The sequence below is a fragment of the Pelodiscus sinensis genome, chromosome 3 (genome assembly GCF_052426305.1).
Source record: "Pelodiscus sinensis isolate ZL-2025 chromosome 3, ASM5242630v1, whole genome shotgun sequence".
Taxonomy (NCBI): Eukaryota; Metazoa; Chordata; order Testudines; family Trionychidae; genus Pelodiscus; species Pelodiscus sinensis.
Genome location: NC_143054.1, coordinates 72,452,356 through 72,477,563, shown reverse-complemented (window position 1 = coordinate 72,477,563; position 25,208 = coordinate 72,452,356). Strand labels below are relative to the sequence as shown.

At 42.6% G+C, this 25,208-nt stretch overlaps 1 protein-coding gene across 3 annotated transcripts in view; it reads left to right on the top strand.

Annotated features, from left to right (window-relative positions):
- USP45 (ubiquitin specific peptidase 45) overlaps positions 1 to 25,208 on the top strand; it is a 107,444-nt gene that overhangs the window by 58,462 nt on the left and 23,774 nt on the right. For 2 of the 3 annotated variants that reach the window (XM_075923924.2, XM_075923923.2), the window contains exons 9-10: positions 19,357 to 19,444; positions 21,137 to 21,211. In XM_075923924.2, coding sequence (XP_075780039.1) covers positions 19,357 to 19,444; positions 21,137 to 21,211 — 163 coding nt within the window. The remainder of the gene's footprint in view (positions 1 to 19,356; positions 19,445 to 21,136; positions 21,212 to 25,208) is intronic. The other variant, XM_075923925.2, reaches the window with a different exon arrangement.

Below are 25,208 nucleotides of genomic sequence, written 5' to 3'. Positions count from 1 at the left end.
AGAATCCTGAGAATTCTTCATATCAAAGCTTTTACATTGATCCAAAACTAGTACAGGCAGTCCCCGACTTACGCGGATCCAACTTGCGTCGGATCCGCACTTACGAACGGGGCTTTCTCGCCCCGGAGGTCGAGGTGGCGGATTGCTGCCTGCGAGCTCCGGGGCGAGAGAGCCCCATTCGTAAGCTGCTCCCGGTGCCCCTGGTCTGCTGGAGACCGTCTCGAGCAGACCAGGGACACCGGGACTGAAGCTGCAGCAGCGGCGGGTTCCCGCGCTTCTGAGGCTTTGCCAGAGCAAAGCCTCAGAAGCGCGGGAACCCGCCGCTGCTGCGGCTTCGCGCCCGGTGCCTGTGGTCTGCTGGAGACGGTCCTCAGCAGACCAGGGGCACCGGGACTGAAGCCGCAGCTGCGGCGGGGTCCCGCGCCTCTGAGACTTTGCCAGAGCAAAGCCTCAGAGGCGCAGCACCCCGCTGTCGCTGCGGCTCTGCTCCCCGTGTCCCTGGTCTGCTGGGGGGGGGGGGGGCGCAGCTAGTGTGCTCTCCCCCCCCAGCAGACCAGGCTTTTGTTGTGGACCCTGGGGCAGAGCAGCTGCGCTGCCAATTGGTCCTGCAGCGCCGCTCTGGGCACTACTGGACCAACCCAGCAGCACCCCAGCTGCTCTGCCCCAGGTCCTGATTCAGCCGCTGCTGGTCAGTTTCAGCAGTGGCTGAATCAGGACGCCTGGGGCAGAGCAGCTGGGGTGCTGCTGGGTTGGTCCAGTAGCGCCAAGGAGCGAGGAGCGGTGCTACTGGAGCAACCCAGCAGCACCCCAGCTGCTCTGCTCCAGGCGTCCCCAAGTCAGCCGCTGCTGAAACTGACCAGCGCTGACTACAGGAAGGCCGAGGCAGAGTTGCTCTGCCCCAGGCTTCCTGGAATCAGCCGCTGATCAGTTTCAGCAGCAGCTGACTTGGGGACGCTTGGGGTTCTTAAGTTGAATCTGTATGTAAGTCAGAACTGGCGGTCAGTTTCAGCAGCGGCTGAATCTGGACGCCAGTTCCAACTTACATACAGATTCAACTTAAGAACAAACCTACAGTCCCTATCTTGTACGTAACCCGGGGACTGCCTGTACTGGCTTGAAATAGTTGTGAACTAAAAAAAGAAACAAAAAACTTTTGGTAGTGACTCATACGTGACCATGATGAATGGCTCATTTCACTATGAACTTCTAGTATTCTGTAGAGACATAAGTAGCATTCGAACTGAAGTGGGATTGACCTATTCAGGTATGCAGCCCTGCATTATTTCACTCTCAAAGGTTTGGATATACCTGGTGTACTTTTTATTGTATTTGATTTTCATTTTATGTTTTTACTGTAGATTTAAATATCAAATGCATATTTATTAGATTTGAGTAAAAATCTTTTGTGCATATAGCAGGGATTGAGCTTGCCAAACATTCAGATCCAGCCCACCATGATACACTGGGTCGCCATTGCTCTGCCATTCTGTAGGACCCTCAGGCAGGTTCACTGTAGGAATGCAAGTGACTACTTGTGTAGTCGACTACCTGATAAACTTAGGTTTAGAACAAACAAAAGGAAGTTTTTCTTACTCAGTGCACACAGTCAACCTCTGAAACTCCTTGCCAGAAGGTAAAGGCTAGAATTTTAACAGGGTTCAAAAAAGAGCTAGATAGATTCATGGATAGATCAATGGCTATTAGCCAGGATGGGTAGGAATGGTGTCCCTAGCCTATATTTGTCTGGATATGGGTGACAGGAGAGGGATCACATGAGGATTACCTGTTGTGTTCCCTCCCTCTGGGGTATCTGGCATTGGCCATTTTCAGCAGACAGGATACTGGGCTAGATGGACCGTTGGTCTGACCCAGTATAGCTGTTCTGATGTTCTTAGGCTTATCAGGTAGTCGTTTCTCTACTCGACTACTCACTTCTGCCCTTTATGCCTCTGTATCTAAGACAGGAAAGGCCGGGGGGGGGAGCAGGAGCCCAAGCTAGGGGGAGTTGGCTTAAAAGTCGGTTCCCGCAGGTACTGTTTCCATGGCGCTTGGAGGAGGTGTAGGGGTCTCAGCTGGGAACCCGACGTTAGCCTGGACTCAGCAGTCCTGGCTCGCAACGACTCCTGGACTGCTACGGCTCTGCTTTTTATAGGTAGTAAGAGCCACTTACTACATTTAAAACACAGAGCCACCACGGAGGACCCAGCACGAGCCAGGTCCAGGACTGTAAGGTAGGAAGGATAAGGCTCTTACTACATTTAAAAAATAGATCTGCAGCAGTCCGAGACCCGGCACGAGCCAAGACTGCTGTCTCAGATCACACCGGGTCCTGGACCTACCCCTGCTCCAGTTCTGCAGTTTAAATGTAGTAGGAGCCGGGCTGTCACCACGCACTGATCCTAGTACATTTAAACTGCAGAGTTGCAGCTTATCGACTAATCACGTACTCGATACAAATTGTATTGCTTTCAAACAGGTTCCATGCATGTGCTGGGTCTGTGGACTTGCCTGCCCTCCTCTTGCTGCATCCTACCGGTGGGGGGAGACAGAAGCCAGTGCTGAGGGGGAGCCAGCTTAAAATCTGGTTCTCCCCAGCACCAGCTCTGCGGTGCCACCCGCTTTTCCAATGTTGCTGCCTCTACTAGCCTCTGTCCACAAGGAGCTCGGACCCTCCCCACCACGTACAGGGGCTGCTGCCACTCTGCACTGCTGCATCTGTATCAGAGGCAACAGCACGGGGTGACAAACAGCTGGTCTATGTGGGGAGATGTTTTTTAAACTAGTTACCCTTATGGACCAGCTCCCACCTGCCACCCAGCACTGCTGCCTCTGATACAGAGGCAGCAGCATGGGCTAGCAGAGGGCTCCTAGGGAGTGGGGCCACAGTGCATGTTGACTCCACCCCAGTGGACTATCAAATAATTGTGTAACCACTAAGATTTCATGTGGTTATACAACTAATTCAATTACTTACTTGAAAGATCTGTGATTTCATCAATGTGAATAGTCGTGGCACCGATTCAGATCACAGTTTTTACACGCTGTCCTGTTTTGTGCAGTTCTAGTCCATGTCCTTCCATTAATCTTCCATAAAGAATCCACCCAACGCCTTCCTCTTGTTCTTTTTTATGTCTCGTGGTTACCAATGAAATATACGTGCTGTCCATCTGTTGTGTCTCAGTCTTGCTATAGGGCCAGCCCATCTCCTTTTCATACATAACTTGGATGATATCATTGACACTGCTTCAATAGTAATATGCTGTACCCTACTTATACCCAACATGTGTCTTTCTATTGCTCTTTGGATGATTTGCAGCTTTAATTCTTCTATAAGCATCATGTTGCCTGTTGTGCAGCCATAGAGAATTACTGGGAGGATACTGATGTTAAAGAGATGGTTTTTTGCAGTGGTGGAAAGTTTGGAATGTACAAAAGCACTGCACAGACTCCAAAAGGCCATCTAGCCCGACCACCTACTCCTGTTCAACTTCGGGCCCAACTCATTATCCATCTGCAGTGCTTGTCCAAGATATACATATTGACCTACCAGCTCAACAGTCTGTCCATCCAACTCCATGACTCTGAAGAATGTATTTTTCATCTGCTTTGTTTTTCCAGTGTGGATGGTCAGGCCAATCTCCTTCACGTTCTTACCGACATCATTGAGGAGGGTTTGCAGTGTTGCAGGTTTTGAAGCATTTAGGACATTGTCATCTGCAAAAAGGAGCTTTTTTCTTGAGTAACAATTGTGGAGTCATCGTGACTGGGCTCCATCACTCTCAAACCTGATGTGCTCTACAAAGAAGTGGCAGTGGTCCTTCAGAAGACGAAGTTTGGAAAAAGCGGAAGGTTTAGAGCAAATATACATAGAAGAAATTCATGCAGGAGGTGATACACTTTAAAAAGCACTTAGCGAGAGCTTTTCAAGATACATCAAAGTGGGGAGAATTCCGAATGATTGGAGAGATCGCGAACTATTCTTCTGCTGAAAAAGGCGACTGAAAAGACATTTGCAACTATCGACCCATCTGTCTGCTTTCTCAAATTTATAAGGTCTTTATGAGAACGATCTATGCCCGTATTGAGGGTGCCCTCAAGGAAAACCTGAGAAGGAAGGGAGCAGGCAGGCTTTCGTAGAGAGTAGAAGATCCCACTATATTTGTTGTTCATTGACTTTAAAAAAAACCTTTTACTCAGTGGAACAAAATGTAGTTTTAAGTGTTCTCCATTCGCAGGGTGTTCCTCCTGTGTGTTAGACTCATACAAGATTCCATGATGGACGTAACTACGGAAATCACGCTTTTTGATGATCCCTTGATCATTGAAGTTAAGCAAGACATAAAGCAGGGGGACGTTTGTTCATCTATGTTCTTTGCCAGTGTCCTGGAAGACATTGTGTGGATGATTGAAGCGAAAGACGGATTTCTGATTGATGGCAAGGTTCTTCAGATGCTCCTTTTCACAGATGATATTGTCCTAATTCAATTATATGATATCTAATATATAATATTAGATATTATGATATATATTATATATGGGGCTCGACAAATCAGTGAATCTACTTGTCCGTGGTGAGTAGATTTCAGCTGGTCACCCCGTTCACCAGCGGTGCGCGCATGCGCAATGCGGGTCTTGCGCATGCGCAGTGCGAGGCTAGAGAGTAGATTTCGCTGCCATTTGTCAAGCCCTGATTTTATATATATATATAAAATAAAATCTTATCATTACTGTTTACCTCATTGCCCTGTAGAATAAATGCAACTCTGAGAGATATTCTAGTTCTTTTGTGGTTCATGCATCAGTACTAGAATTGTCAGCCAAGCCCCTGTTAGCAGGAAATTATGTTTTCAGTTACACTTGTGCAACCCCACTGAAATCAACAGATGGCTGAACAGGTATAACAGAGAGCAGCATTTGGCTTGCAGAATTTTTTTTTACTGATGGCTGTGCATGAGCCAGATTGAAAACAGGATGACATGAGTTTTTAAGTCTGGAATCTAGAAAAAATAATCTTTATTTTATTTAAATGGTTCCATTTTTTTTCTATTTAGTACAGACACAGAGTTTTCCATTCTGGCATTTTTATAAACTACCTTCTCAGGGTAGCACTGGAACAATAACATCAGTTTACTTCTTTATAAGCATCCACATAAAAATTGTAGAGTGCTGTAATGTGACTGTGATCACCCTGCCCAGTGAAAATCCCATGTTGCTGCATATTCTCCATAAGCTGTAAAATAGGCATCTTATGAAAAAGGAATTGGAACAATAGAGGCTCATCTCCTCAACTATGTTGTACTACTTGTGTCTGGGCCACAGGTTAAATTCTGGATAAATTGGAACATATTCTCCAACTAAAAAAGTTTTTCCTTTGATTTAGATGAAGTAAATTGATTATATAATATATAATATTTGGCATATTTCTTAGTTTCTGCTCTTGAACAAAAGTATTCTGCATAGAATAAGTCTCTCTCAGGCATTATCATTAAGTTTAATGCATCGCTATGATAAAAGAACATAGTATTCCTATTTAAGACCAATTAATAACCTCAGAAGTTGTTTAATAGAGTAAGCTATTATCCTTGTTGAAACTTGTATTACAACAACAGTTCAATCCCCTCTTCAAATTCTTTAGTTAGAAACCCATTTAAAACTGGGGTTGACCACCAGGAGGAGTAGTACTTTTTGTATATCACATATACATCAAATAATATCAATAAAATCTGAACAATAAAATCTTTTGGTTTTAATAACCCGACTACTGTTTGTTTAGTAGAGATTATTGTCATAGGTCTAGTTTTAGGCTGACTCTTTGATCTCACCAATAGTTAACTGGGAAATTCTTTCTTGATTATATGGCAACTTTCTATAGCTAGCAATACAAATTACCAAGTAACTAGAAGAGTTACTCAGTGTTACCCGGGTCCTTCAGGGAAGGGGGCTGGCAGTGTGGCAGGTGCAGTAATAAATGCAAGGTTGGAGAGTGCAAGAGTGAAGGTTGGGGGGTGAGGAGGGCTTAGGGAATCCTATCCAGTGGGGCCTTTTCTCCCCCATTGCTGCCAGGTGCTTTGTCTCCTTTCCTCCCTCCCCACTCCCGCCCTGGCACTGTGGACAAGGGAACAAATGGTTTGGGGCAGGAGGCTATGTAGTTGGGCGACAAGCAAAATGGTGGAGCCCAAGCCCTACTGGCTATTCTTTTGGTGGTAAAGCTGCCCTCCTTTGAGCCCAATATAGAAATATCATTAGAGATAAGTGTAGGATGATCCTTTGGTTCAAAACTGGAATATGCTTTCTTTAGAACATAAGCCCATGTTACTCAGGCTCCAAAGCGCCTCTCCCCCCCCCCCGAAAACCCAAATTGCTTTGCCAATAGATGATACTGGCTCCAAATGGCCACATTTTTTTGCACTCTTTTGACTTAGTTTTTAAAAAATCCATTTAATGTATAGGCTGAGAAATAGTTCCGGTTAATTTTTTTAAAAGAGAAATTATGTTTGAGGTACTAATTATATCTTAATTTTTGTGCAGCTCTTACTAAAACTAGAACTAGCTTATTCTGTCTGAAAAGATCACTACCATGCTTACTGTTGGGAATTTAGAACATTTTTAGTCACCTATATTTCAGGAATTGCTAATATTAATGACATTTAATAAAACTGTACAATACATCAAAGAGCCCTTAAGTTTTTTATATATTGTATAGTTTAAAGAGAAATTGAGGACAATATCCCACATTTTGTTTAGCTTATTAAAACTCTTTTATAAATGGGTCTTCAAGCTTTCTTGAAGAAGTCCTCCTTTTTTGTTTTTTTAAATTTTGAAATATGAAGACTAACCAGTCCATACTTCCCCTCTGCTGGAGGTCCATGTCAAGAGAAAGTCTGAATGGAAATAGTTGTTGTTAGAGCTTAACCTCTCCCTTACCACATAACTGAGATGAAGAAGAAGCTAAGCTTTCTCTTAGTGTAGGTTTCCATTAAGACTGTTAACACCATTCCCTTTGCCTCGGTTGGCTGGAGGTAGAGTTGCCAATAACAAGCAAGTTTGATAATTTTGTGTGACATCCTCACAAAATGTGGTCCTCCAAAATTCTTACTATAGACTTCCAACAAATTAAAAGGAAAGCCCTGATATTACTAAACATATATTATCTGTAAGATAATTTTTAATTATACACTTTTTGGGCTCAACGGTTACTTTTAATAAAAAAAAAAAGTTAACCTACAAAAATTGTTCTGAGTCTGTTAGCAAAATCTATAAAGAAGTAAATACCAGATTTTTATTAAGACCATACATTTTATTTTTAATGTCAAAAGATATGTCTCTACATCAAATGTTGATAGGCTTGTTTAAAACATTAGAAATAACAGCAGTAGTGATTTGCCAAAGCTAATTAGTGATCTACTAGTCCATTCTAAATCAGACTAGCCAGTTAGCCCATCATAAGATGGGATTTTCAGGTCTTCTCTCCTGAAGACTCTCGCTCTGTCTCTCTCTCTCTCCTCCTCCTTCCTCCCCCTCTCTCTCAGCTCTCCTCTGCCTCCTGCCTCTCTCTCCATCTTTCTTTCTCTTCTCCCCCTCCTCCTCCTCCTCCTCCTCCTCTCTCTCTCTCTCTCTCTCTCTCTCTCTCTCCCCTCCATCTCTCCCCTTCTCCTTCCCCTCCTGCCGTGGCGCTCGGCTGAGTGCGCCACACTCAGCCGAGCCGCCACGGAGGGAGGGCGGCGGGGCACTGACGTACACAGCCAGGGGGTGGGGCCGTGTACATCACCGCCCCGCCCCTTCCTTCCCCTCCCACCGCGGGGAAGCCCAAACGGTCTCTTGCACTGCTGGCTCCCCCAGTGGCCCGGCTGAGGGGCGCCGCACTCAGATGAGCGCCACAGTGGGAGAGGAAGGGGGGGCAGTGACGTACATGGCCCCGCTCCCTTCCCTCCCTCCGTGGTGGCTCGGCTGAGTGTTGTGCACTCAGCCAGGCCGCCGCGGGGGAGGAGGGGCAGGGCAGTGACTTACACGGCCAGGGGACAGGGCTGTGTACGTCAGCGTTGGAGACTCACAGACACTGGGCTACTATATATATATATATATATATATATATATATATATATATATATATATATATATAATGATTGCCTGGCTAGAGAATGACTCGTAAACTAGAATTCAGCTTGCTTTATTTGGAGCATGGTAACAGTATTTCACACTAGAATTAATTGGCTAGTGCTCTGAAATACTATCAGGGTAGTAGAACAGAAGAAGCAGCTGTAATTGAAACTAATTTTACTGTGAAGATGTGTTGTAAATTTATGGACAGTGCTACCTGAAATAATTTTAAAATAGTCTGAATAAACAAAAATGTAGGTTTTTTTGCTTTTACATAGTTTTGCCTCATTTATAAGAAAGTATGTAATCAGCCATTCTTCAACATTTAAATGGCATCATCCACAAAATAATTTTTGCTGAAAACACACAATCTGACATACTCTGTTATGTATGAATTACAAAAATGAATTGAGAGATTTACTTTATTTTTTAATTTTCCCCCAGTGACAGCAAATTAGAAACAAGAGTAGATCTACTCATCTTTAATTTGTGGGGAAAAAAGCTTGTTGAATTTGAAGTACAGGTTGTACGTCCCTGGTCTGGCACCCTCAGGACCTGAGTTGTCCCGAACCACAGTTTGCCAGACCAGAGGAGGTCAGGGGCTGTGGACATCCCCGGAGCCTGGGCTTCCCTCCACTCTGCACTCCTGGTCCCATGCCAGGGCTCTCACAGTCAGCCTCCCCTGGGATTCTCCCCAGTCAGTGCCAGGCCCTCTCTGCTGGGGTTCCCAGTTGTGCTGGGGCTTCCTGCTGGCCCCACTGCTACCGAGGTTCCCGGCTGAGGATTCCCGATACCCGCTGCTAGTTCAGGGTTCCCTGGCGATTCCTGGGTTTAGGAGGTTCAACTTGATGCCAGATGTTCCAGAGGGAGTGAACAGAACAGGTAATCATCATGTGATCCCTCTCCTGTCATCCATTGGTAGCCTCTGACATACACAGGCTTAGGGACACTATTTCTACCCATCCTGTCTAATAACCATTGATAGACCTAACCTCCATGAATTTATCTATTTTTTTCTTGAAAACTGTTAAAGTCCTAGTCTTCACAACCTCCTCTGGCAAGAAATTCCACAGGCCAACTGTGTTGTGTGAAGAAAAATCTCCTTTTGTCTGTTTTAAACCTGCTACCTATTAATTTCATGTGGTGACCTCTAGTTCTTATATTATGAGAAAAAGTAAATATTTTTTTCTATTCACTTTTTCTGTGTCAATCATGATTTTATAGACCTCTGTCATATCGCCTATTGGTCTCTTTCCTAAGTTGAAAAGTCTCAGTCTTTTTAATCTCTCTTCATATGGGACTTGTGCCAAACCCCTAATCATTTTTGTTGCCCTTTTCTGAATCTTCTCCAATGCCAATATATCTTTTTTGAGATAAGGCAACCGCATCTGTACACAGTATTCAGGATGTGGGCGTATCATGGATTTATGTAAAGGCAATAAGATATTCTCTCTTTTATTCTCTATCCCTTTTTTTAATGATTCCTAACATTCTGTTGGCTTTTTTGACTGCCGCTGCACACGGAGTGGCTGTTATCAGAGAACTATTCACTGTGACTCCAAGATTTCTCTCTTGAGTAGTTATAGCTAAATTAGTCCCCATCATATTGTATGTGTTAAAGATTTTTAAATGTGATTTCTTCTGCCCCTCAGTCCACAATTTGTTGGCCTAGTAATAGATTTTCAACAAAAGAAGTATGCTATGAATTCAGAGATTATCCTAACTGGATTTCTCTTGACTAGTTTCTTGTGGATTGCATGATGAAAGTCTGAGTGAATGAAATACTGACGTTCTCTGCAACTTGTGATACATTTTCCTTATTCTTCATATGTTTGCATCTACCTGCTGGGAAGGAGTATTACACGTGTTCAATTTTTTTGGCTAGAGAACATTCTGTCCTCTAATAAATACCAGCACCGACCAGTATTTCTCTCAGCGTTCAATTTAATAGGTCTTAACTAGACCCACTAAATCAAACGCCAAAAGATCAATCTCCGACATGGCAAGTGGAGACATAGACTTAGTCACACTATTAGTGTAAGATAGACATCGTTATAATTAAACAACTGATGCTAGTAGCCCCTCTGGAGTTTGGTACTAGAGGCTCAGTTTTCAAATATGAATGCTAATTTTTGCTTTTTTTGTGTTCATATGGTTGTGCGGCACTCAAATACTTGTTTAAGTGCTAAGCCAAGTGCCAGTTTAAATACTCAAATACAGTACTAGATACCTTACCTGTTTGAAGATAACAGTTCTGAACTCTTGCTGCTATGTATAGCTAAAAGTGTTTAGTGAAAGAGGATTCATGAGGCTATGGGGGAAAGAAGGAAAATAAGGGAAGAGCTGAGGAGGAGAAGAGTCAGGAACGCAAGGTCAGGGTGGAAATATGTGACATGAAGAGAGGTGAAACAAAGAGCTGGTACCATTTATCAAGAAGCTCTGACTATTAAATAAAAACTAAATTTCATCCAGGAAGCAAAGAGTGAAAGGAACCTTCAGGGTAGGTGCAAATTAGTTGACTGAAGATAGTTGGGGAGATTCCCAAACCTGCACCATCCTTTGTGGGTAATGAATCTGAGGAACTGTCCCGGATTGAAGTGTCATTAGAGGAGGTTTTGGAACAAATAGAAAAACTTAACATTAACAAATCACCAAGACCGTATGGCATTCACCCAAGGGTTCTAAAAGAACTCAGATGGGAAATTGCAGAACTGTTAACTGTGGTTTGTAATCTATCCTTTAAATCGGCTTCTGTACCAACTGACTGGAAGATAACTCACGTGACACCAATATTTAAAAAGGGCTCTAGAAGTGATCCTGGCAATTACACACCGGTAAGTCTAATGTCGGTACCGGGCAAATTAGTTGAAACAATAGTTAAGAATAAAATTGTTAGGCACGTAGAAGAATATAATTTTTTGGACAAAAGTTAACATGGTTTCTGTAAAAGGAAATCATATCTTACTAATCTATTAGAGTTCTTTGAAGGGGTTAACAAACATGCGGACAAGGGGAATCCAGTAGATATAATATACTTATAAAAGTTCAGAAAGCATTTGACAAAGTCCCTCACCAAATGCTCTTGTGTAAATTACATTGTCATGGGATAAGAGGGAAGGTCCTTTCATGGATTGAGAACTGGTTAAAAGACAGGAAACAAAGGGTAGGAATAAATGGTAAATTTTCAGAATGGAGAGGGGTAACTAATGGTGTCCCCCAAGGGTCAGTCGTAGGACCAATCCTATTCAACTTATTCATAAATGATCTAGAGAAAGGGGCAAGCAGTGAGAGAGTAGAGTTTGCGGATGATACTAAACTGTTCAAGATAGTCAAGACAGAAGCAGACTGTGAAGAACTTCAAAAAGATCTCACAAAACTAAGTGATTGGACAACAAAATGGCAAATGAAGTTTAATGTGGATACGTGTAAAGTAATGCACGTTGGAAAAAATAACCCCATCTATACATATAGTATGATGGGGGCTAATTTGGGTACGACAAATCAAGAAAGAAATCTTGGCGTTATTGTGGATAGTTCTCTGAAAACGTCCACACCGTGTGCTGCGGCAGTCAAAAAGGCAAACAGAATGTCAGGAATTATTAAGAAAGGGATAGAAAATAAGACACAGAATATCTTACTGCCCCTGTATAAAACTATGGTACGCCCACATCTTGAATACTGTACACAGATGTGGTCTCCTCACCTCAAAAAAGATATTTTGGCCTTGGAAAAGGTTCAGAAAAGGGAAACTAAAATGATTAGTGGTTTGGAACAGGTCCCATATGAAGAGAGGCTAAAGCGACTGGGAATTTTCAGTTTGAAAAAGAGGAGACTGAGGGGGGATATGATAGAGGTATATAAAATCATGAGTGGTGTGGAGAGGGTGAATAAAGAAAAGTTATTCATTAGTTCCCATAATATAAGGACTAGAGGACACCAAATGAAATTAATGGGTAGCAGGTTTAAAACTAATAAGTGAAAGTTCTTCACACAGCGCATAGTCAACCTGTGGAACTCCTTGCCAGAGGAGGCTGTGAAGGCTAGAACTATAACAGAGTTTAAAGAGAAGCTAGATAATTTCATGGAGGTTAGGTCCATAAAAGGCTATTAGCCAAGGGGTAGGAATGGTGTTCCTGGCCTCTGTTTGTCAGAAGCTGGAGATGGATGGCAGGAGACAAATCACTTGATCATTGTCTTCGGTCCACCTCCTCTGGGGCACTTGGTGATGGCCACTGTTGGCAGACATGGTACTGGGCTAGATGAATCTCTGGTCTGACCCAGTACAGCCATTCTTATGTTCTTATGAAGATAAAAAGAAAATTGGGGCATGACTCTTTCAAAATTGTGAGCCCCGTCCTAAAGTTCTAGATATGATATTGAACGCCTTCACCCTTTTATGTATATTAAGTACATAAAGAGGTAATTCACAATCATTTTATAATAAAACAGTGACAATCATGTTAATTTGGGGAGGGGGGAGGGAATAGTGGTGGTGGGTCAATTAGTTGAAGGGTGTGGGGGAGAGAAATGGATGATTCTTTCCATAGCAACTGTTTAGCGTCTGGTACTAATTCATCCACTGTTAATTTTGTTAGTGTTGCAGCTGTCAGACGTTTTGCCAGGACAGATTGTGTGCATAGCTACAGGGCCCTTCTGTTTGTTTTCCACTATTCTGAATATTAGGACTGCAGTCTTTTGACTTATCTAGAGACTTAATGACTGACACAACGTTCATATATTAAGAGGACCTAAATATTTCCTATATTTGTTATGGCTGAATAATTATATCAGTAGAAGAAACTTCAGTTACTTTGCTTAGATTTGTGCACCCAGTTAATATTACAATACTTCAGTGGTTAATGTCAATGAGTGTATTTTCAGGTATCAGAGAAAAAATCTTTTTTTTAATAAAAAAAAGTCCCCAAGTTTCTTTGTACACCTTCCTTCATTAAAACAAACAACATCAGACTGTAGGGATTGCTTCTTTCCAGACTGAGAATTTTTATGGGAGTCTCTGACATGCATACATGTAATTGCTCCATCACTGGAGCAGAGAAAAGGGGACCTATCAGGCTTCCCTTTTGTGCTGCTGACATAAAACCAAATCTGTGGTGTAGTGTAGCTCCTTCCATCTCTGCAAAAAAATAAGTAGGCAATGCAGTATTTTTTAAACTAAGACTGAAAAACACCGTAAGGATCTCCAGAGAAACCTAGCAAAACTCGGTGCATAGGCAGCACAAACATGGATGATGTTAATTGCTGGTAAGTGCAAGGTTATGCACGATGCCAGGAATAATTTTTAGTATTCATATATGTTCCTGGGTTCTTAATTAACTTCTGATCACTCAGGAGAAAGACATGTACATCATTTTGGACAGCTTGGAGAAAATATTGATTGGTCTGTAGTAGGGAAGTAATACTGTAGTCGATTAACCGATAAGCAAAAGCCTATAGGTTAATGAAAGTTTATAGATTAATGCTATAGACTACATGCATTCTCCTCCTCTTGCCCTCCTCCTTCCCGCAGCAAATCATTTAGCAGGCTGGCCAGCAGCCTGGCTCAATCTTGGCTTGCAATGGGTCCAGGACTTACCCCTGCTGCACCTCTGCATTTTAAAGTGTATTAGGAGATGGATGGGCAGGCTGCCCCACTCAGTTCTGGCTTGCACCGGGTTTAGGAGCTCAGACTCCACCCCCAGACATGGTTTATCAGAGGCAGCAGAACAGGGCGACAGGCAGCCAGTCTGTGAGGGGAGCTTGTTTTTAAACTGGCTCCCCTCACAGACCAGCTCCCATCTGGCACCCTGAGGCAGAGGCAGCCACGCAGAGTGGCAGGGGGCTCCTCAGGAGTGAGGCCGGAGTGCACTGGTGGCTGGCCCCACCCCCAGGGACTATAGAATAGTTGACTAACTGATAATAATTATGAAGTTACTCAGCTATTCAATTAACCAATATTTAACATCGCTAGTCTGTAGTGGTGGTAAACAAAACAATGTTTATTTGGATGTATAAAGAACAGGATAGAAAACAATGCTGATTATATAAATCATAGCTATGCCCTAACCTAGAGTGTCATGTTCAGTTCTGGAGAATCTGTCTCAAAAAAAGATACTAGAGGGGGTAGGTGGGTGAAGTAATATCTTTCATTGAACCAATTCATGTTGATGAGAGACACAAATCTTCTTAAGGTCTGGGAAACTTACTCAGAATGTCACAGCTAAATAGAAGGTAGAACTGTTTAGCATAAATAGTTAATGCATATTTCAATGAATCGTTCAAGGTGAAGTGTCCTGTTAACACCCCTCCAGTCATGGGGAGGAGGTGGGAAAGGAAGTGAGAGGTGGCAGTGGGGAAAGCATCTGGGTGAGGTTTGCCGTAGGCTGTTTTTTGTAATAAACTGAAAATCCAGTGTGTCTATTCAGTCTATGATTTTAGTGTCAAGCAAATTTATTAATTTTATCTGTTTTACATTGAGCTTGGCTCTTATCAACAGAAGTTGGGATTATACAACATATTACCTCACCCCTCTTGCCTTTCAAATATGCTTGGACTGAAATGGCTACAACAACACAGTATACATTTAAAAAAATACAGCAGAAATAGAAATGCTACAGAGACTGGCAACAAAAATTATTTAGAAGCAAAGATGCACTTCCATGTGAGGAGAGGGTCTTTAAATGTTTTTTTTCTTTTAGTTTCCCATTATTATAAAGAAGGCACAGTCAAGAAGATTTTCTTCTGTTTTTTTTAATCAAGATAATGTATTGCCTCTGCGTATAATGTAATTGGATGATTTTATTACAGTTGTTAACTTTTTAAAGTATTGCTTAATTTTGAAAGGCTGCCTTAATGTTGAATTCCTTTAAAGGATATTATACTTTAAAAGAACTGAATTACTTTTAAAAAATTGTATTTGTGGAGTAAATTTTTAACTAGTACTGCATAATTTCATTGTAAAAAAGTCACATTTCAACTGCTAGGGATATTTATTGGAAACATCTTTTTAGCTGATGTACAAATGTAAATGGTTAACCCAAGATCAGCAGTGAAATGATAGGCTTAAGTTAGAAGTACAGTTAGGCTGTCACAGTTGTCCTTCATTTTTTTTTATGACCATTAGCAGGAGTTCAACCTGTTCTGTCATTATACTGCTGACACTGTACAACAGGTTGTAGCTCATTGGCACTGGCTTCCATATGTCGACACATCTGTGAGCGGTCAACTCAACCAACCATCTTAGAGTCCTCCACTTTTGCCAAGGATCTTGCTTGCAGCATATTTTCAAGGAGACGAGAGCATATCTCTTAGTTGTCAGATTTCTATGAATCAGTTTCGATTAATTCTTTTACTCCCAAATTTTAGTTAATAAGGATAGAAACCTTGCTGTAAATATCTTGTATTGTTCTGGTTCACCTTTTTATGTCCCTCTCCTTCCCACATAAATAGCAGACCCACCATTCCTAAGCATTTTTCCACAGCACTGTAGAGCTTCAGAATTAATTGTGGCATCATGCAGCATGTTACAGGCATGGATGCCCAATTGTTCATATATTAATCAGTGTGCTAATAATGACATCACTTGTCAGTCAAAGTGAACTAGCCAAACCTTCCTTCTCTTTTTAAAAACGTTTTCCTTTATTTCATCTTTAAAAGTGATCTACTTCAATCCTCATTTCCTTCCATGTAATAGCATGTGATAGTTGTTAGTTTTTTCAGTTGATCCATTTTAACTGAAGTGAAGATCTTAAAAATACGGGGAAATCTAAAGCGAAGCAAATGTATATGCAATCTGATCTAGCCCTGTTAGATGCCCCCCATACCACAATAAACTCTAAAACAAAGGGAGTCTTAATGATTTCTTCTTAATAAGAACTACTATATCTAGTTGGTCACACATGTCTATTCCCAATTAAGACAAAAAATTTGATACGTAGAACATCAAGTGAAACTCTCTTGCCATATTTTTTATTAAAATTAATTATGATAGTATATGTTGTTAATTAATGGGAAATTATACTATACATCCATTAATGATAATAAAAGATATATTCAATTATCCTTGAATTGAATTACTAATCTGTCTCCCATTTTAAGTGAATTGTACTACCCTGTATAAAAAAAGACTTATAGCCTTGCTCAATTTTTTGACTATGGAAAAGTCCTCATCCATTCACACATACAGTACTCCGTTTCTTTTCCACATGGGAGAGTTGTGTATGTACAGTTATGGGAAGATATCTGCTGAATTTATTTACAAATTTTGAGTTTTTCAAAACAACAGGGAAGTATGTACAATATTACTGAAAGTCACAGCTATGTAGCAAAACCCTGCAGTACTCTGGCTAACTTGTTTTTCTGAAAGTGAATTTGTTTCATAGCTTGTTAATTAAATAAATTTCAGAATGTTAACCATAGAAGACCTCCATGGAGTATGACAAATGGGCACAGAATGGAAATGTGGTACTATATTTGTAAATATGAGTATTTGCACAACTATTAATGCTCATTGTTATTATTTATTGTTTTTGTTGTAGCATCAGGGCCCCATGTTTCACACCCTTCAGTGTTCCTTTTACAGGCTACTGGTATATTTCCCAAGCAAAGCTGACCAGTTCTATTACAAGGCTAGGAAAAGTCTTATTATCTTACAGCTCAAGACTGTGTCTGGACAAATAAAATTACTGTGCACTTGACATGTAAATGAACTGACTAGCCAGAGTATGCAACCTGAGCCTGAAAATAAAAACTCTCTTTCTCTTTCTTGCATTGATTTCATTTTACAAATAACTGAGCAATGGAAGAAATAGGCATTTGGCTTATTTTTCTCCTATTCAGTCAGCTAATTTGATGGAATTATTACTTGGGCTCTGTTCAGTCAGTTATGCTGCATACCACATTCTGGAAGGGTGCACATGGCTAACTATGCATGTGCTAGACCCAAAGTGCAATAAAAACCTGCCATATGGTGACATTTGCAAAGAAACTTCAGTTTAATCTCAGGTTAGATGCATTGGCCCGGGATTTTAGTTGAATTTCAGATCATACGCTATTGTGAGAGAGTTGATGGCATCTATCTAAAAACATATATATTGTGGAGTTAAAATTATGTTAAGAATAAATAAATACTTGAACATAGTCACATTTAGATTACAAGAAATTTGGAAACAACAAAATATTTTGTAATACCTGTCAAAATGAGGATTCTATAATTCTGGCACCAAAGGATGGAAATATGCATAGAGATCTTTATTTTACTTTGCACTGAAGTATGGATTATTATGTTGGACTGTTAGTAAAAAGGACACTCACAAGGTTTTGGTGAGAGCCATGATTTAGACTAGTATTTGTTTTATAAATAGATGTCAATCCATATACCTTACAAATATGTCATTCGTAGAAACTGTTGGCCCAGTCTACACAAATCTTGCCTCATTTGGGTTTGTGAGATGGACAGTGCTGCTTCTGATGCTTTTAAAGTAATAAATTTGCTAGTGGTCCTTTATGATTATTTTTTAAAATTTGTTTTGCACAATAACTATAAAAATCAGCAACTGCCAATGTTCCTTCTGTGTCCTTGCCCTGACTCCCAAGATGGCTTATTTCTTTTGCTGCTGATGCCAGACACCATAAAAGAGGACAGATAGAAGGATGATGGCACTGCAAGAGGGAAAGGGCAACACCAGACATATGTTTCCTGAAGTATGCAGATTCCTTGTTTGACAGATTTCTAATTCTTAGGGACAGAATTTTGTATAAATAGACTGCAATTTTTGTGATTCTTCTGAAACCTGTGGTGGTAGATTATTGTTCAATGTGGGAAATACTTTAATGTGGTATTGGTAGGGAGGTTAGTTTCTAATATAAACATTGAGAAGTCCTGTGGCACCTTATAGACTTAACAGATTTATTGGAGCATAAGTTTTTGTGGGCAAAGACCTACTTCGTCAGATGAATTTAGTGGAAATTCCAGAGGCAGGTATAAATATACAGGTACATGAAAAGAAAGGAGTACCAATCAAAAGGAAGGCCAGAGATAACAAGGTCAATTCAGTCAGGGAGGATGTGGCCCGCTTCTAGCAGCTGATGTGGAGGTGTGAACACCAAGAGAGGAGAAACTGCTTTTGTAGTTGGCTAGCCATTCACAGTATTTGTTTAATCCTAAATTGATAGTGTCAAATTTGCAAATGAATTGTAGCTCTGCAGTTTCTCTTTGAAGTCTGTTTTTGAAGTTCTTTTGTTGCAGGATGGCTACCTTTAAATCTGCTAGTGTGTGCAGGGAGATTGAAGTGTTCTCCTACAGGTTTTTGTATGTTACCATTCCTGATATCTGAATTGTGTCCATTTATTCTTTTACATAGGGACTGTCTAGTCAGGCCAATGTATGTGGCAGAGGGGCATTGCTGGCACATGATGGCACATATTACATTGGTAGATGTGCAGGTGAATGAGCCCGTGATGGTGTGGCTGATGTGGTTAGGTCCTGTGATGGTGTTGCTGGTGTAGATATGTGGGCAGAGTTGGCACTGATGTTTCTTGCAGGGTTCCTGAGTTAGAGTTACTGTGGTGTGGTGTATGGTTGCTGGTGTGAATTTGCTTCAGGTTGGTGGGCTGTCTGCCTCCCATGGTCTGTGAGAGTGAAGGATCATTGTCCAGGATGGGTCGTAGATCGCTGATGATGCGTTGGAGTGGTTTTAGCTGGAGACTGTAGATGATGGCCAGTGGTGTTCTGTTATTTTCTTTGTTGGGCCTGACTTGTAGCAGGAGGCTTCTGGGTACACATCTGGCTCTGTCAATCTTTGTTTCCTCACTTCCACGGGTGGGTATTGTAATTTTAAGAATGCTTGGTGAATAGCTTGTAGGTGTTTGTCTCTGTCTGAGGGGTTGGAGCATATGTGGTTGTACCTTAGTGCTTGGCTGTAGATAATGGATCATGTGGTGTGTCCGGGATGATAGCTGGAGGCATGCAGGTAAGCATAGTGGTCAGTAGGTTTCCGGTATAGGGTGGTGTTTTTGTGATCATCACTTATTCGCCCTGTAGTGTCCAGGAACTGGATCTCTTGCGTAGACTGGTTCCAGCTGAGGTTAATGGTGGGATGGAATCTGTTGAAATCACAACATATCTGCCCTCATATCTACACCAGCAACACCATCACAGGACCTAACCACATCAGTCACGCCATCACGGGTTCATTCACCTGCACAGGTCGTAAATGGAAGCCACTTGAGTCATTTTGAACTTCTTTCCTGTTTCTTCTGCAGGGCCCCTCGGTTTAAAGGGTTCCAACAGCAGGACAGCCAAGAGCTTCTCCACTATTTGTTGGATGCAATGAGAATAGAAGAAACAAAGGTAAAATCTTGGTATATTTGCAGTGAGCTAGCTTGAATTACCTGTATATCAGATGTCAATTTTTCACACGCTTTAAGCTTTTCGTGTTTAAAATATACACAATTAGAAGATTTGCCCAGTGTTGCTTGAGTCTTTAATTCAATTAATTTTGGGGTTTTTTTTGGAAAATAAAATGAAAATGTGCATGCTTCATTTAAATCATTACTCTCGAGTGGGGCTGGGGATGAGGGTTCAGTATGCAGGCTGCTATAGGGAGAGAGAACTACCCCAGCCCTCCTTGCAGCAACTTGAGGCCAGGTGAGAATCACCTCTACATAGCCTCTGCAGCTCCAGTGGGCATTGCTGGGGGAGGAGCGTATGTCACCCGACTGGGGCACATCCAGGTTTATCTTTCCCCTGCACTGCCCAATCAGAGTGAGGAATGCATCAAACTATGCACTTTCCCCTTACTCCCTGACAAAGGGGAACAGCCAGCAATGTCCCCATATGAATCTGGGGGAGAAGAGTCAGCCCGTCTTATCCCTTGCCTTTCATACAGTGCACCTGGCGGATGGGAGGCTTGAGGGTTGCAGCACTTCTGGATGGGGGGAGTATGACCCCTGCCAACCTTTTTCACCTGCCTGGTGATTCTTTTTTCTATATGGTTATATGAAAAGCAATCCCATTGCAGGTACATCCCATTTTCCTGGCACAACCAAACTTTTACGTTACTTTAAGTTATGATAAGAGGAAACGTATACCAGATATGGTAGTCCTATGAGTCTTATGGTAGTCCTAAAATTTTTACCTTTTAGGACAGGGGTCGACAATAATTTTTGCCCAGGGGCCACTTCAGAAAATTTGTGAAGTACCCTGGGCCATCCCGGAAGGGGTGGGGCCTAAACAGGAAGGGGTGGGGCTACCCCACCCCTCAGACCATGATTGGTCTGTGGATTGGGGAGCCTCTTTTTCCCTCCTTTCTACTAGACACCCATCCCCTGGAAGAGGCTTAGCACACTCCGCCACACCCAGGCCAATCAGGGCCTGGGGTGCGGGGGAGTGTGAGAAGCCTCCTCCCGCCCTGCAAGGAGAACGTGACACTTGGAAGTGTCGAAGACTCCTTGCAGAGCCGGGGCAGGGTGAAGGAAGCTTCATGCAGGTCCTCCACCCCCAGACCCTGAGTGGCCTGGGAGCAGTAGGGCCTCTGCGGGCTGGACCCACCTGCTTGGTGGTCCGCAGAGGCCCTTTTGCCCACCCCTGTTTTAGGAGGAGTTCTCAGAAAGAAAGACAGACATACTTTCTCAAATATATAGTAGATGAAATGACTACTTAGGCTTGTTTCTACTGTTTTTCAAAAAAGCAGTTTGATTATTGCATTTTCATTTTGGTGTTTTAATTGTTTGTTCGGATACAAATTTCAGTTGATTGTTGATGGGAGTATCATAAATGGTGGCTGCAATAATTTTACAGTGACAGTAGCACCATTTTAGGAGAGTGATTCATCTGTAGCTGTTAAATACACTTTTGAAGTGGTAGAGTAAAAGTCATGCATCTAACTTATTTGGTAAAATCTGCTTCAGGATAAAACTTCATATACCTGCCCACATCTAGAGAGCAATTAGTTTTATAAAACTTCACTGAAACCAATTTGAAAAAAAAAATAGAGCAAAATATTATCGAAGTTCCTAATGTCATGCACCCCCTCGTCCCCAGGTGTGCCCACTGGAGCTTCAGAGGCTATGGAGAGATGCTTGTCACCTCATCCCAAGTTACTGCAGTGAGAGAGTGGTAGGGTAGTCTTCTCTCCCCGGATAGCCTGCATACTGAGATCTACATCCCCAGCCCTACTCAAGAGCAATGGTTTACATGAAGAAAAACAAATATGGCTGCAAATGTGATTAGTGTGAATTGTGGAAATACATTGCTAGCATGTAACTCAAACCCAGTTGAATCTCAGCAAGCTCCTTGTTGTAAAGCTGAAAATTTAGTCCATGTAAACAATAGGTTGTATCATAAAAATAGTAAACTATGGAGAAGCTTTTCTCAGTCTTGACATTGTACTGTCATAAAATGACCTACAGGCAGTCCCCAGGTTACATACAAGATAGGGACTGTAGGTTTGTTCTTAAATTGAATTTGTAGGTAAGTCGGAACTGGTACATATTGTACCCCAGGTGTCCCCGATTCAGCCGCTGCTGAAACTGACCAGCGGCTGACTACAGGAAGCCCGAGGCAGAGCTGCTTTGCCCCGGGCTTCCTGGAATCAGCCGCTGATCAGTTTCAGCAGCAGCTGACTTGGGGACATCTGGGATAGAGCAGCTGGGGTGCTGCCAGATTGGTCCCCACAGCACCGAGGTGCGGCGTTGTGGGGACCAACCCGGCAGCGCCCCAGCTGCTCTGTCCCAGGCGTCCAGATTCAGCCACTGTTGAAACTGACCAACAGCAGCTGAATCGGACACGCCTGGGGCGGAGCAGCTGGGGTGCTGGTGGGTTGGTCCCGCAGTGCCGCTCCTCGGTGCTACTGGACCAACCCGGCAGCACCCCAGCTGCTCTGCCCCAGGTGTCCCCAAGTCAGCCGCTGCTGAAACTGATCAGCGGCTGATTCCAGGAAGCCCGGGGCAAAGCAGCTCTGCCTCGGGCTTCCTGTAGTCAGCCGCTGGTCAGTTTCAGCAGCGGCTGACTTGGGGACGCCTGGGGCAGAGCAGCTGGGGTGCTGCTGGGTTGGTCCAGTAGCGCCGCACCTCCCCCAGCAGACCAGAGAGACGCGGAGCGGCTTTTCTTGCTGTGGAGGACGCGGGTGGCGGGACCGCGGCGCGTCTCGGCGGTCCCGCCGCCTGCGTCCTCCGCGTCGAGAAAAGCCTGGTCTGCTGTGGGGGGCGCACTAACTGCGCCCCCCCCAGCAGACCAGGGAGACGCGGAGCGGCTTTTCTCGCCGCGGAGGACGCGGGCGGTGCGACCGCCAAGACGCCCCGCGGTCCTGCTGCCCGCGTCCTTCGTGGAGAGAAAAACCGCTCCGCGTCTCCCTGGTCTGCTGGGGAGGGGCGCTAGCTCCGCGTCTCCCTGGTCTGCTGGGGGGGAAGCTCCCCCTGCACCTCCGGAGACGGCGACAGTGGGGGAGGCACCCCGCACTAGCAGGGTCCCCCCCCCCCCGTTCGTAACTAGGGGTCCGACTTAAGTCGGACTGACGTAACCCGGGGACTGCCTGTACTGAGCAAAACTATAAGAACTGCTGTTTTGTTTCTTTTGCTTTTGGGGAGGGAGGGGAAGTTTTCAGAATACTGTAATGATATGGTTACTGTGCTGCTCCTGTTGGCTTTAATGGGGTAGAGTGTAGGGATGTTAAATGGCATTTAATCAGCTAATCGACTAGTCGATAAGTGGGGAAAACTACAGAGCCTCAGTGGGATTAGCTCCTGACCTCAGGACTAGTGTCTTGATTTGTCATTCCTTCCCCCCCACCCCCTCCACTCCGGTCAGAGAGAGGCAGCAAGGGCGGGGAGCAAGACCCAGTGCTATGGGGAGCTGGCCTAAAAGCCAGTTCCCCCAAGCACCATCTCTGCTGGGGGTAGGGAATGCAGAGGCGTAATGGGACCAGGCATCTCTGCCACCCACAGCACCAGCTCCTCCTCCCTGACTTGCTGCCTCTCTGAAAGATTTGCATCCTTAGTATAATGATTGAAACCATATTTACTGCACAACTTATGATAATATAGGTTTGACTGTAAAAGCGAGTGAATGATTACTTAAACTAGTAGTCTGATACATTCCCTCTTCCCATGATGAACAGATTAACAAAAATGACAGCATAAACTCCAGTGAACATGGCAGTATCATGAGGTTTTAGCATGTATCTTTTAATGTCCTATTGTTTCCTTAGAGAGTAATGGTGGCTACTGCTATCAGCATAATAGAACATGCTGAGAAATATTTTCTTTATAAATTAGGGTGTACAGTATTTCTGCCATTTCTGTCATTGGGTAAGTGAAGATTGGTTCCACCTTTTTACTGCAATTAAACCCATTTTGCTATAATGATGCATTTCTATTAACAGTGACTTTATCACCTCAGGCTGTGCAGTAAGGGACATTACTAGTAAAAGCTTTTTTTTCCCCCTCCCCTTTCTTTTTCGGTTCTATAAATGGTATGACAAACTGAGACTGTCAGATCTGTGGATCTATTCAATCTTGTGAGCAATGACAGTTGTGCCAGTCAGATACAAGCAGTAGCAGCATTGTCTGTCATGGGAACTCCACAGCTGTTAATCGTGCTATTGTTATGGAGTGTCACTACCATGTGTTTTTTGATTGAAGAAAGCCTACAGCAATATGTCTGCCACCAGAATCCTTTAGAAATGATTATAGCCACTAACCTTCCTCTTTCATGCTGCTTTTAAATGTTTGCTTTTGAGTTTAAAGTTTTGATAGCAGCCCTTATAAAATATCAGCTAACCACTTGCAGCCCTTATAAAATATCAGCTAACCACTTCAGTATGCCGGTGATAAATCTTCTGTTCACTTGAGCAGTCTAATTGACACTTCTCTTACAAATCCTGATTAATTTCTTCAATCAAAGCTACTTAGTCCTTTAAAATAAATATATATATATATACACACACTACTTTCAAATAGGTGAGTGCAGTCTTAAAATACTTCTATAATGCTGCATAAATGCTTTTGTTTTTATATCCTATAAAACAGTTCTACGTTGCCTGAGGTTTTGCCTGTCATATTTTGGACTGCAACAATATTGCATTCTTTGGAATCCTGGTTTTATTTTTTTTCATCCTTCTGAAAATACATTAATCTATAAAAGTGGACCTTTAAAATAAAAGTCTGTCAATACCACAATCCAAATTATACAATAAAACTGTCTGCTGTTTCCAGCAGTGTGTGCTGGAGATTGTTTCACACCAGGGTTTGAAGTAGCTGAACCCTGCTGCTAATTGATTAATGTCTGCTGCCATTGTTTGTAGCACCCTGGCCATTCAAAGACTGTGTCTTTCTTTGACCTAAATAAATGGTTCAACGCACTAATCCCAACAAAAGGGGTTACTTTATAGCCCTAAACCCATTTATGGTATTCAACTTTGTGAATTACGTATTGATTAGTCCTTTTAGTATACTGTTGGCTTTAAGATGAACAAAGCGGGGCTTAGGGTGTCTGGACTTTATTCACAAGCCTGGCCACATATTCATAAGGTAGAAGTATGACTAGTCTCTAAAACTATATTTCATCATAGCATTTCCCAATACGTATGGTTTGAGTGGAACATGACAACTTAACACTATCTTGTCAGTAGGCCTACTGTGAACCACATGCAAAAGTTTTGTATGATCACAGCTCTTTTCTAGAATGCTACACTGACTTTCATGTGCCATTTAACAACTATAGTAATCGAGTAGAACTTTGCTATTTTTCTCTATTGAATGGGAGACCCATTACACGTTTACTGAAGGCTGTGACTACATGCTTATTAAAAGGGAGGAAAATAAAAACAGGAACATGGAAATAATATATCCAAACATGCACTCTGGTCCCGTATTTGACAATATTGTTTAGTTCAATTATTTGTGCTGTGCAACAGCATATTGCTTAGTTGTATGTTCTCTAGAAATATTGAAGCCTTAGTAATAGTGGACCTCACTACAGTAACTGCAGTTAAACTTTTGTTGAAGTGGGCAAAACTATGTGCAAGCTATAGCAGATACAGGTAATACAATTCTGTTGGATGCTATTTAGATGCAGTTAGCCTCCTCCAAAGATTTTTCTTTTAATATTCTATGTT